Raw genomic sequence first — 12,361 nt, 5'->3', positions numbered from 1 at the left:
TGACACTGAAGTCACAAACCTTGTGAGAGAAGCCTGTCCTATATCTATTGACGTCGCCGCTCGAACTAACACGAACTTAGCCCTCCTCTTGCTGTAAGGGTCTCTGTCCGCCAACAGCCTCACTTGCAGCGCTCTGTCTTACCACCTTCACCGTTTCCCTCCAGCCACGCGTGCGTTCATGTTATCGTCGGCACGCTCGCCGCCATAGCTTCGATCTGACTCTCCCGGAGCTTCTATCCCATCGCTCCTGTCTCACTCCGCAGATAGGGTCTTTGACATCCGGGAGGCTCTATCATCTTCTTGACCTGCATCAGGCGTTCTCGTCTTTTGGGGTTGTACTTTTGACCTACTTGACATGTGCCGGATCTTGTTTTCGTTCCTTGACGGAGAAATATGACGGAGTAAAACTGCCATCCATTGTACCCGAGGACCAGCCTCAGCTGGGTTTAGGGAATCAATCATACTTTGCTATCGAGCTGATGCACTGTCTAATTTACAAGGTGGGCGCAATGTATCCTATCATACATATCCAGGAGTGAGTCCTTACTTTCTGTGCTTCCAAAGGAAATCTCTTCCGTACGAGGATACCACTCTACCATGCTTGTGCACTAATCGTGCTCGTCTCTGTGTCCGCAACCCTCAAAAAAGCCGATCTAGACTAGGACGATATCCGACCTCTTTACTCATCCTTCGTTGCGTACCGGCGTACCCAGGGCCGTCAACAGGAAGTCGTCCACGGTCCACACTCGACATTCGGCGTGGCTTCTTAGCGGACAGAACCCTTGCCAGCCTCTCAGGGTTCGTCTTGGACCTGGACCTCACAGCCACTGCCCTCTTTGATGGCGGCTTCGAGGTGCCGATTTTGATGCTACCAGTCCGGGATCTGATGCCACCAAGACCAGCATCTCCAAGTTCTGGTAGCTTCGGCTCTACTTTGGCGCTGGCCACCACGTTGTTGTAGCTTGACTGCTCTCTCGATCGACGTGGCTCGTCTCCGCGCTTGATGTCGGTGCTGGGCCGCTTTGTTTTCTTGTCTCTCCGGTCCTCTCGCTTGCGGAGTTCTCTCTGTTGATTGATCATATTACGCTCTCGTTCGCTGAGCATGACCTTCCGAGGAGGAGAATCAGCAGGCACATCAAATTCTGACTCGGAGAATCCAAGCCCAGAGGTCGACACCTGGAGTCGAGGTAGCCGCGGACCCTCGTGTACTGGCGACGCCTCATCTCCAGCGGTAATATGACAATGGTAGCAGCTTGGATGCCTTTTCACATGGTGATGCGAGGAACAAGCGTTGTTCGATGGTCCCGGAGCAGCGTTTTCGTCCACTCCATTGCCGATCAACCCTTCTTGACGGTGACCATAGCCATGCGATCTCCTCGGAGAGTTATCGACGTCGGCTTTGAGGTTGTCCATATCCGTGAGCGGAAGGTTGTCCTTCTCTTTCCTTGTGGTCTCTAAAGAGCGTCTCACAGGAACGGTAAAGGCCTGACCTTGATGATACGATGTTGGTGCAGAGATATTCCGTGGGACTGGAACTGTTCTCGCACGCTTCGCCTCGATGGATGCAGCCACCTGTGCGAGGGAATTTGGCAAGATATCCAAAGAGTTGATCGGTATGATGGTGACAGGGAGCTGCACTGCAATGGTTTTGAACATTTTGACAGTGACGACGACATTGACGAAATATCTGACCTCAAAATACCTACCAGTGCTGATAGTGACATGGCCACGAGGTGCCTCAAGCTCGATAGTTCTGACCTCCGAAGAATGAGACGGTACCCCTTGCCAGGTGTCGGACTTCTTGACGGTTGTTCCACTGACAATCTCGGTGTCGGAGCGTTTTGGCAATCGGAGATGGTTCGCACTCTTTTCAAACGTCCCTGCCGGTGCATGGGTATACCACAAGGTGGTTTTCTCCAACTGCACCTCAATCTTCTTGAGTGATCTGGCAGTGTTGTTGGCAACGTGGATGTCAATGAAGATATTCGCCCCGTTGACCCACGTCTGCCTGTGAAGGCCCGCAGTCAGCTTGACTGTCTGGATTTCAGGTTCTTTGGCGAGGTATAATGTATCGGCAGCCAACAGCGGACTTGGCAGGCTCGCAAGAGCTTTTTCTGGATCGTGGACAGTGAGCATTTGAATACTCCAGGTTTGCCTGACGACACTTCTTTTGTCTCCCACTTTGATTAGAAGCGAGGGGCACAAGAGATACCGTATGGCAGCCGGTTTGGACGCGTATGGCGGCGGTCCGAGCTTCAGGGGCAAGTTGATGCAGAACGGGACCGTTGTTTTGGCTGATTTCAGCTCCCACCACAGATCTGGACTGTCCTGAGGATATTGGGATGCGACCAGAGATGGGGGAGGTGGATTTTCCCTATCGAACATTTCCGTGGCTAGAGAAAGGAACACCCATCTTCTTCCATCACTGATCTCCTCCACGCCGATGACGTCCACCGAAGCTTTGGAGATGTAAATTGGCTTCAACTTTGGTCTCCGTGGTCCGGCGCCATCTACCTCGATGGACATTTGCCCCTCGACGGTACCTCCCCCAACGAAGAGAGGTGAAGGTAGGCGTATGGATAAGTCAACGCGCGGATGTCGGACACTGCTATTGTCCAGGATCTCATGTGGTGGAGCAGTGCGAATGAACGTCCGCGCTAGAGAGGGTCGAAATCTTTCTGATGACTGAGCGCTGCGACTGATGGCACGACGAACGGGAGATTCAAGACGTCCTCTGGTGGGTATAACGTTGCTGGTGTCGTCCAACTCCGGCATTTTCCATGTAGGCAACTCTTGCAGTGAACCTTGTTTTGACCCAGCGAGACTTCGAGAAAAGATACTTGCCGAAGATCTTCTCTCAGGTACGCGTCGTTGGGGAAGACTAATGGCACTGGCTGTGCGGTCGCCCAAAGCAGTGAGATCTCGTGGTCCTAGGCGTAGTGCGGTGGGCGTAAGATACTCGGATGAAGTCGTGTGCGAAAGAGCGTCGGTATGAGGGAGAGGGGGTGTTTTGGGTCTCTCGTCGCCGCCATCGGTCCATTCTGATGGAAATTTCGGGGTGTTGGCAGTCTTTGAAGATCCTGAGACTTCGTGAATGTCCGAAAGTTGGTGCACACGATGCCGGGCTAGAGCTGAAATCGGACGAGTGATCGTGTCTAGCCGTGTAGACAGGGGAAATCGGATTGATCTGGCATCTTCGCGCGACGTCTTCTTTCCAAGTAGAAAGCGCCTCGGAGGATCTGCCTCATGTCAGGCCTCATGTACAGGAACATTGTCTTCTGCTCACCTTTCACCGCCCATTGCTCCATTGGAACTTAACGATGTCGATCATGGCATATGGGTATTACTGGAAGGCTTTTGGAGTGTTTCCGCGGTGAGGTAGAATCTGTAGAATGAAGTTGTGGTTCCCGGCGCAGCCTTGAACGGTACAGACACAAGTCGCAGGAAGAGTCAAGGAAAGAGTTAGACGAGACGAAGTCAATCGCAGGAATAAAGCCAACATGCTGTTCTTGCCAAAACATCTCGACGTGGGAAGGCGCAAGGAACGCCTTCCGGTGTAAAGCGCACCTTCTCTATCAATGACCGTGGAGCAACGTCGCCTGTCCTTGTCCAGTGCGAATGATACGTCAGCCACTTACCACTCACCTTCAGGAGACGATCTCATGAAAGGACCACATTATGAACATAGTACTTTTGGTTCCTTTCTTCACCATCCTCGAATCATGATATGGTGGTCTTCACAGGATTCTCAGAGTTAATCACGAAGACAACGGGGGATGATATATCCCAGCCTTGGTCCAGATTAGAGATGGCGCTGCAAACCCACGATAGCGAGAAGCTGCCTGTAGCGCCAAGCCGTCTCGCCGTTAACCATCGCTCTCTTCTGATCTAGCTTACTGAGGTCAAGTCATGTAAGTCTCGCCAGTTGCACTAATTGGTCTTCCAAGAGTGGTCAAGCGCTACTCCGTACGATTGCTCTGGATCGACCCTCGCGTCTTCACAAATTTCCCGCAAAACCCGGGGGCTTAGGCTGGGGTAAATAACGGGCTGGAAGTGATCTGCGACCGGGAAGCAAGTTCTTCCACAGCTTCTGTGATAACCAAATCACAACTTGACAGGCACAGTGACGGGTAAGGTGTTGGGCATCTCTGCAGTAGGAAGGGCACTGAAGGGACAGGACTCCACGGAGAAAGGCGACCCAGGTGGAAGTGTACGGAGCCTTAATTGGGCGTGGTTGGTCTTGGGAGCTCATCTGACGCAGGGCGGCGTGGGCGGTGCTCGCCTGACGTTGGATCAATGTTGATCTGCTAATCCTCTTCCGTCTCTAGGGCTAAAGCTAGGCCGCATATGGGCAAATGATGCGGTAGACAATGCCTGCAATTGGCTCCCGCACTTATGAAATTTTCAAGCCGAGGGATGAAAATTTTTCCTTCCACGTGGCGCGTGCTGTAACGGACCAGTCGTGCCAGTACTGTACGGAGTATGGAGGCCCTGCCCAGCACCTCAACCACCCTCCGATGTCGTTTTCACCATTCGCCCTGGCTGGCGAGAAGAAATTTTCACGGCTGAAAAAACCTGCCCCTAGTCACGTCCGCGAGGGCGCAAAGGAACACGCGCTCTTTGACCGCTCAGCACAATGGGACATCCGTGCAGGGCTCCATGATCGACTCGTTACTTTCCACCTTTTGGCTTGTTCAGCATACCCCGAACGTCCAACTATTTCTCTTGTCTTGATCCAAACACCGAAAGAAGTGGACTCTTTCTATTTCCATTTCTCCCGAGAACAAAAGCAACAGCAACTCTGCCTATCCGTGGAGTCAGGACAAAGGACCATCGCTCCTGCAAGTACCTGTAGCTGGGTTTTCATGACCCTGCCTGCTTCTACCTCCGCACGAGCCGGTGGTTTTCCCCTCCACTGGAAATTTCGTTAGCTCATTTGATTACCTCACGACATCCTGTTTGTGGACTTGCTCATTGCTCTCCCTTCTCTTATCTCAGTTTTCAATTGTCAACCCTATCCATCTGGTTACGTTTCTCTTATCAGATCTTTGAGGCGCGCGTCTATTCTTACTATCCTGGTCGTCGATTCTGAGCTGTTATTGGCGCTTATGCCAGGCACATCGCATTAGGCTCGCGTGGAGACAGGCATGGGCTCAGTCGCGAATCCCGACGCAACACTACCCGAGACCGTGGTCCCAAAGCGTGAGCCTAGCGTCGAGAGGTATACTTCCTCTGCAGCCTCGTCACCTGAGTGTGATGACAGTGTAGAGGCGAACTCGGAGAAGCCAAGTCAAGATCCGGCCCCAGCACCAAAACGCAAAGGAGGACGGAAGCCGGTATGTTCTAGACTTGAAGTTGTCCGTGTCCATGTAAGGCTGACCGCAGTCTAGATATATGCCACTTCGGAGGAGCGCAAGCAGAGAAATCGCCAAGCGCAAGCAGCATTCCGTGAGCGACGAACAGAATACATCAAGCAACTCGAAACGACCATTCAACGTCATGAGGAAACGCTCCAGACTCTCCAGCAGAGCCACCGTGCTGCTGCTGATGAGTGTCTGATGCTTCGGTACAAGAATTCTCTGCTGGAGCGGATTCTCCTGGAAAAGGGTGAGCCGCCCTTTCTACTTGGTTTCGACGACATACCTGACAGATCTAGGCATCGATGTCCAGGCCGAGCTTGCTCTCAAAGGCAGCCCAAACCTTCGACCTCTTCGTGCGCCTCCCGTCACGGGTCAGGCCTCGCCGATGCAGAAAGCGATGTTGAATCGTCAGCAACAAGCTAGACATCGACCCGCAATGGCGCCGCCTATTCAGACTGTAAATTCATCCTCCCACATTGCTGGACAACGAAATTTCGCAGACTCACCCACCGTACAGCCCACTCCACCGTCGCAGCACTCGTCCCCTTCGACAACAAGATCACCTGGGTTCGGCTTGCAAGGTGGGATGACCTCACCTGCAACGGAGATGACAGCTCAGCCACCTCAACAGCAGCAGCAGGGACGTCCGCTGTCTCACTCGCAGCAGCAGCAGCAGCAGCAGTCCTTTGCGCCGCAGCGTAGAGGACCGACGCGAACAGTGTCCAATGCAGGCACATCGCAGGGGTTCCTGCCGCGTCCCCAACCAAACCCTACTTTGCAGGATAACTACTATCCGTCTTCCTTCCAGAAGCATTACTCTCAACTGGGCAAGCTGACCCCTTCCTTTTTTCTTCCCCTGCTTGTGGAGCTTTGTTCGTCCTAGACTGATTCCGTGAGTACAGAGCAAGAGTACGATGCGCAGGCTGATCTCATGGACGACATGGACGGCGACGACGTCGATACCGACAGCTTCATACCGAATTTCCGACTCCCCCCGACCACCGCGACAAGCATGCAGATGAGCATGCAAGCGTCACCACCAATGACCACCAGCGCTGCAAGTGATGGTGGAAGTGGAAACATGTTGATTGATCCTTATGACCCAATGTTGGATGCAGATCCATTTGGTCTTACAGCAAGCATGCACTTTCCCAACCCCTACACATATCCTCCAACACAACCCAGGAGGTGAGCCTCTACAGGGCACACACCGAGAACATTTCCATATATCCTTTGTCATCATGTTACATACCAAAAAAGCATGTTAGCGACGGCGCTCTGTGATGTCTTTCAAGGGGATTATGCCACCTTCCAACCCAAGGAGTTGTTCCTCATTGGGCAGTAGCCATACTATGAGTGGTTCGATGCGCTGCAATTGCACTTACCACCTAATGAATGAATATATGTGTTTATATGTGTTGCTCTCCCCTAGGTCTCGTGGACGCTCGCCCTCTGAGAGAATGGTCACGTGCAGCCCTAATGCCAAGCTTCATCCCCAAGTGGTTAGGCTCGATGAGGTCAGGCTAATCCGATGCAATTGCCTGAAATTTCACCCATGCATGGTGAGTGCGCCAATCTCACTACATCTCAAACAGACACATCACCACTCGACATCGACAGGGTCCTACTTTTGAGGAGCTTGTCTTGGTCGAGAGTCTCGCCTTCTAAGACTCGAGTTGGAGTTTCAATAAAGAAGGGCCTTCACGGAAGGCGCTCGAGAGGAGAACGTCATGGCGGACGTCAAGAGCAAGGTGAGCATGAGCTCCATTGCGGCTTTCTCATTGCTGCTGTTTCTGTCAGTTATTAATGTGCATTGACTGACTCTTCTCGTTTACAGAACCTCTACGAGCTATTGGGTACCTACTCCGGCGCACCGGCTGATGCGAATTTCTTGTTAATGTTCATTCACCAGGCAATACCTCGGACCAGGATTCTGACCGCGAACCTGAGCCACCTACTAAGGCCATTGACAAGCCCGCTGCTCGAGTTGGCAAGCGCGAAGCTCCACCGCAATCGCCAGCCGAACCACTGGCAAATGTAGCCACTCGCGGCCGTGGTGGTCGAAGAGGAGGTGGATTTACTGGAAACGAAGCAGGTACAGATGTTTGGGATGCCGAATAAACGGAGCACGTGTCGCTGACTATCTGGAAAGCATTCCGTGAGCGAGCAACTGGCAGAACCTACAACCGTGATCAACCCACTGGCGAAGGTGCTGGCGCAGATGGCTTTGGCAACAAGCCTGGTCGCGTGCAGGGCGCTGCTGGTACGCGACGAACTGGTCGTGGAGGCCCAGCCCAACGTCGTGGTGGCGACCGTCATGTCAACCGTACTGGCGTAGCGTGAGTAACTTGTTCGCCATTGCATGTTCGATTGCTAAGCTTTACAGTGAACACCCTAAGCAAGCGGGTCATGGCTGGGGTGAGTCCACTGGCGAGGGCGAATGGGCAGACGAAAAGGCTGGAGAGGCAATCGCTCAACAGGAAGAAAAGGAAGGCGGATGGGATGCTGGTGGCGAGGCCGAAGCCTTCAATGAGAATGCCGAACCTGTCACCATCCCTGAAGGCGGTGATGCTCTTCCGGAAGGTGAAACCGAGCCTGAATCCAGCCACAAGTCCTATGCCGACTATTTGGCCGAAAAGGCAGCTCAGAAGCTCGAAGGGCTTGGCCTCAAGGAAGCTCGTGCACCAAATGAGGGCGCCAAGGAGGACAAGAAATGGAAGTCGGCCAAAGAACTGACCAAAGACGAGACTGCGGACTACTTCAAGGGCGAAGAGAAGGCCAGACGCGAACGTGAGCGTGCCTCGAAGAAGGAGTTCCTCAACATTGACTACACCTTCAAGGAGCAACCTCGCGAATCCCGTGGACGTGGTGGTCGGGGCGGCGGTCGTGGTCGTGGTGGAGAGCGAGGTGACCGTGGTGATTTCCGTGGTGATCGCGCTGACCGTGGCGACCGTGGCGAGTTCCGTGGTCGTGGCGATCGCGGTGAGTTCCGTGGTCGTGGCCGTGGCCGTGGCGATCGTGGCGACCGTGGTGAATATCGTGGCCGTGGCCGTGGCCGTGGCAGCGAAGGACCAGCAGTCGCCGTCAACGACGAGACCGCCTTCCCCAGCCTGGGTGGAAAATAAGCAGGAGGCATCCTGTATCTTGATGCGACCACAAAACATTGTCCCGGCAACAACCACAAATCCTCTTCGACATAATCATTACCAACCTTGTACTAGTGAAAGGAAGACCCATGGACTCGAGAGCGAATTTGTACTGGCCTACGGGAGACGAACAGGCATATTTGCAGGAGAATGCTGTGCAACTCAAAAGCATCAAGGGCAATGGGTTTACGGGACTAGGAGGAATTTTGTTCTACAATCTCCAGCAGGCCCTGCAGCTTGGAATCGTGTGAACGTATGCTTCCTGATCTCATCAGCACCGTTGTGTTCAGAATGAAAATTTCAGTTGATCCTTCATGTGTTGGTAACCTGCAATGATTGCGTGGCGTATCGTGTATTGTCCACTTGGATGTATTCCTGGATTCTACCTAGGGAATCCGTCTACGCTAACCGGGTCTGCGTTGAAGATACTTGTAGAGCTGTCATCCCAGTGAAGATGACTTCATCCACCTAAGCACCAGGCTGACGATACCGCCCATGGTTTGTCTACCACAGTCTACCTAGGTGATCATCCTGACCATATGCCGGCTGTTACAATTGGGGAAAACAGGTTGTGTCAAGTAATTGAGATCAAAAACGACATCCGTGCACATCACCATGCTGACTTGACTCCATAGACAGTAGAACAAGTCGACGGCAATTGTTCTGACTCCAACTGCCGATATGGATTCCGAAGGGTCACCACCATCATTGTCGAACACTCGGGACCTCTTCCTGTAAGACACAGAGAGCGGATCTTCATTCAAGTATTACAAACTACCGGGCTAGAATCTCTGTACTTGTACTATGTTACTCCTCCGACTTTTTCTCCCACGTAACTCCCCCACCCTCTTCACCCTCTACACCCATTTCTTCCCAGCCTGGGCCACCTCTCGGCATTTCCCCCCCGGACTTTCGCCATCATCCTTCGTGGATATTCTCACCAAGTGGCTGCTTCATCTCATGTGCCGTCCCTGCGCGCAATGCCATATCTCACAAAGAGCGAGCCGGGCGCTCCACCCATTGCTCCCTCATTGCCTATTTGCTGGGCTCGAGAGTCAGTCTCCTATATATTTGTGCCGGGCCCGGTTCTGCCTCGCTGGAAATCAACTGCCGAACAAGCTGAGCCACTTGACCAGCTTCGGCACTGGGAGCCATCTTCCAGATTGGACCGATCTGACTGAAGGAGAATGACAGTCATACTTGGATCCGCCAAGTTTCCCTTGCTTGGAGATGTTCATATGCTTGATGTTATCACCCTTCAGCTGCACTCGTCTGCCTGAGGTAAGTCTTATCGACAACACGGACCAAATCTACGTGAGATTCCCTCCTCTGTGGCGCGTGCTCCTTGACAATGCTCGAATCAGTACTGCCGGTCCTGGCCAACAATTGGCCGCTAGCATTATCAGTATTCGTCATTGGTTACCTGCTTAGTAACTACTTCAACCATGGCCTGAACAAATACCCAGGGCCTTTCCTGGCCAAGTTTACGAACTGGTGGAGGTTCCTCGACGTCTACGGGAGACGGCCGGATATCACTCACCTCAAGTTGCACCGTGAACACGGAGATATCGTCCGCCTTGGACCCAACAGCCTCTCATTCGCAAACCCTAGGGCTTTGAAGACGATATATGGGCTGAACAAGGGATTTACCAAGGTATGGTTGCAGCTCTGTGAGCGGTCGGTTGTCCTTACTAACCTGGCAGTCCGGCTTTTACCCCGTCCAGCAAGCTGTCAAGGATGGCAAGCGGTTGCCGTCTTTGTTCTCGACCACGGATGAGTCGTACCACGCGAACCTGCGGCGATCCGTCAACAATGCTTTCTCAATGAGTCAGCTGGTTCAGTACGAGCCAGGTGTCAATGAGACAATTGAGATCTTCTTGGATCAGACAGACAGGCTCTATGCAAAGCCAAATAGAGTCTGCGACTTCGCAGAATGGCTTCAATATTTTGCTTTCGACGTAAGTGTATTTCTGGAAACCGAATCGTACCAGATGCTGAGTGCCCCGCAGGTCATTGGACAAATCACATACAGCAAACGACATGGATTCCTAGAACGAAACGAAGACGTTGATGGTATGATCGGCTATCTGGGAAAACTGTTCTCATACGTTGCACCGGTAAGACCTGGAGTTTCGTCCTCATCAAGCTGCCGCTGACACGGATACAGGTCGGCCAGATGCCCTGGATCGATCTACTTTTCCTGAAGAATCCCCTGGTCCTCCTGCTCGACAAACTGGGCGTCAAACTCTTCGCTTTCCCCATCACAAAATTCGCCTTCGCACGCATGTCGGAACGCCTGTCGGAGATCAAAGCCCAAGGCCGTGAAAAGGGCACAGACAAGCCCGACCTATTATCAATGTTTTTGAAAGCACAAACCGACCGTCCCGAGTTTATGACCGACCAACGTGTTCTTACCATGGCCGTGTCCATGGCGTTCGCCGGCTCCGAAACCACGGCGATCAGCCTTGCGGCGGTGTTCTACTATCTCCTCCGCAACCCACGGTGCTACGAGAAGTTGATGAACGAATTGAACGACGCGGTCAAAGAGGGCAGGATCGAAAACCGACCCAGCGGCACAGTGTCCTGGACGGAGTCCCAGAACCTGCCGTACCTCGATGCCTGCATCAAAGAGGCATTCAGAATGCACCCTGCGGCCGGACTGCCCTTGGAACGAATCACGCCTCCCCAGGGCATTGAGATTGACGGGCATTTCATCCCCGGTGGAACGATTGTCGGATGTAACGCATGGGTGATCCATAAGCGCGAGGAGGTCTTCGGGTCGCAGGTCGACAGCTACATCCCCGAGCGCTGGTTGGATGCCGGCAAAGAGCAGTTGAAGGAGATGAACGGGACTTTGTTCCAGTTTGGTGCCGGGGCCCGGACCTGCATTGGGAAGAACATCAGTTTGTTGGAGATGTACAAATTGGTTCCGTCGTTCCTGAGACGGTTCGAGGTGAGTCTCGGTCTTGGATTCGGTCTGGAGGCACAAGCGAGCACGGCTGACAAATGGTCGCGCAGGTCCAATTCGACGATCCTAGCAGGGACTGGAAATTGCATAATGGTGAGTTGGCCCTGAAGTTCTCAGGAGGTGTTCTTTACGGAGGATGTCTGCTAACGTTCGGTGATTCTAGCATGGTTCGTGAAGGAGCATGACTTTTATTGTAGGTTCAAGGCACGGAGTTTGCAGTGAGCATGGAATGGAATGGGATGGATTTTAAGACCTTGTACATGCCAGCACGGGTTATAGCGGAGCGGTTGATTGATTTGAAGATATGATGTCCTGTTGAGCCTGGCCTGGCCTTGCCTAGTTCAAATATCACACAATGTGACATGAATGAATTCCACTGGTGTAGCCTCCGTCTGATTTTGTTCTGCGATGTTTTTGGTGCACGCTTGGACACGTTCTGTTGAAAAGCGTTGATTTCTTTACGAAATATGCTCATTCTGGAAGACCAGATTCCAGGGCTCAATGGCCTCGTGATGAACAAAGTCTGGACCTTGTAAGCGAGAAGCGATACGCGAGAACCGTGGACTAATTGGCTTGCTCATTGGACGGCCGTGTTGGAAAAAGAGACCAGCGCGAAGGATTCCTCAGCTGTGCCTTGGCTCTTGTCCTTAATACCTGAGTTAGGTAGAACTTGAAGTGTCTTGAACGGTCTTGGACTATAGGCACACTCGGACATTTTGCTTGGCTTCAGCACGATTGAAAACGCCTTGGATGTTCTCGATTGAACGGTGTATGGCCGGGGAATTTCTCTGCTTGCAGCCGTGAGCAACTTTGGATTGGCGCCGCTCGCTTCTCATCAATGGCGGTCGTGAGACGAGCAAGAATGTCCAGGAAGGGACTGCTAGTAT

General features: G+C 52.8%; 4 protein-coding genes across 6 annotated transcripts; 3 read left to right on the top strand and 1 right to left on the bottom strand.

Moving 5' to 3' along the window:
• Positions 1-415: 415 nt before the first annotated feature.
• On the bottom strand, positions 416-4,177 carry PV05_10762 (uncharacterized protein). Its single transcript, XM_013454178.1, has 2 exons — positions 3,287-4,177; positions 416-3,239 (listed from the first exon to the last, which is right to left on the bottom strand). Exons 1-2 carry the CDS (start codon positions 3,306-3,308, stop codon positions 640-642), a joined length of 2,622 nt encoding a protein of 873 aa, XP_013309632.1. The 5' UTR covers positions 3,309-4,177; the 3' UTR covers positions 416-639.
• A 319-nt stretch (positions 4,178-4,496) lies between these two features.
• PV05_10761 lies at positions 4,497-6,776 on the top strand. Of its 3 annotated transcripts, XM_013454177.1 has the most exons (5): positions 4,497-5,336; positions 5,391-5,607; positions 5,657-5,817; positions 5,878-6,187; positions 6,263-6,776. In XM_013454177.1, exons 1-5 carry the CDS (start codon positions 5,148-5,150, stop codon positions 6,550-6,552), a joined length of 1,167 nt encoding a protein of 388 aa, XP_013309631.1. In that variant the 5' UTR covers positions 4,497-5,147; the 3' UTR covers positions 6,553-6,776. The 3 variants fall into 3 exon arrangements, with proteins under 3 accessions (XP_013309631.1, XP_013309629.1, XP_013309630.1); XM_013454175.1 differs by having other exon boundaries at positions 5,878-6,776; XM_013454176.1 differs by having other exon boundaries at positions 5,657-6,776.
• A 140-nt stretch (positions 6,777-6,916) lies between these two features.
• On the top strand, positions 6,917-8,821 carry PV05_10760 (uncharacterized protein). The gene is made up of 5 exons (XM_013454174.1): positions 6,917-7,111; positions 7,198-7,216; positions 7,273-7,455; positions 7,513-7,699; positions 7,747-8,821. The coding sequence occupies exons 1-5, from the start codon at positions 7,091-7,093 to the stop codon at positions 8,483-8,485; spliced, it is 1,149 nt and encodes a 382-aa protein (XP_013309628.1). The 5' UTR covers positions 6,917-7,090; the 3' UTR covers positions 8,486-8,821.
• A 1,036-nt stretch (positions 8,822-9,857) lies between these two features.
• PV05_10759 (uncharacterized protein) lies at positions 9,858-11,696 on the top strand (the record flags this gene model as incomplete). Its single annotated transcript, XM_013454173.1, has 6 exons — positions 9,858-10,160; positions 10,210-10,464; positions 10,516-10,623; positions 10,674-11,459; positions 11,525-11,567; positions 11,638-11,696. The coding sequence occupies 6 exons, from the start codon at positions 9,858-9,860 to the stop codon at positions 11,694-11,696; spliced, it is 1,554 nt and encodes a 517-aa protein (XP_013309627.1).
• Between the last annotated feature and the right edge of the window lie 665 nt (positions 11,697-12,361).

Source organism: Exophiala xenobiotica (assembly GCF_000835505.1).
Source record: "Exophiala xenobiotica strain CBS 118157 unplaced genomic scaffold supercont1.7, whole genome shotgun sequence".
Taxonomy (NCBI): Eukaryota; Fungi; Ascomycota; class Eurotiomycetes; order Chaetothyriales; family Herpotrichiellaceae; genus Exophiala; species Exophiala xenobiotica.
This window is presented reverse-complemented; position numbering and strand designations above follow the sequence as displayed.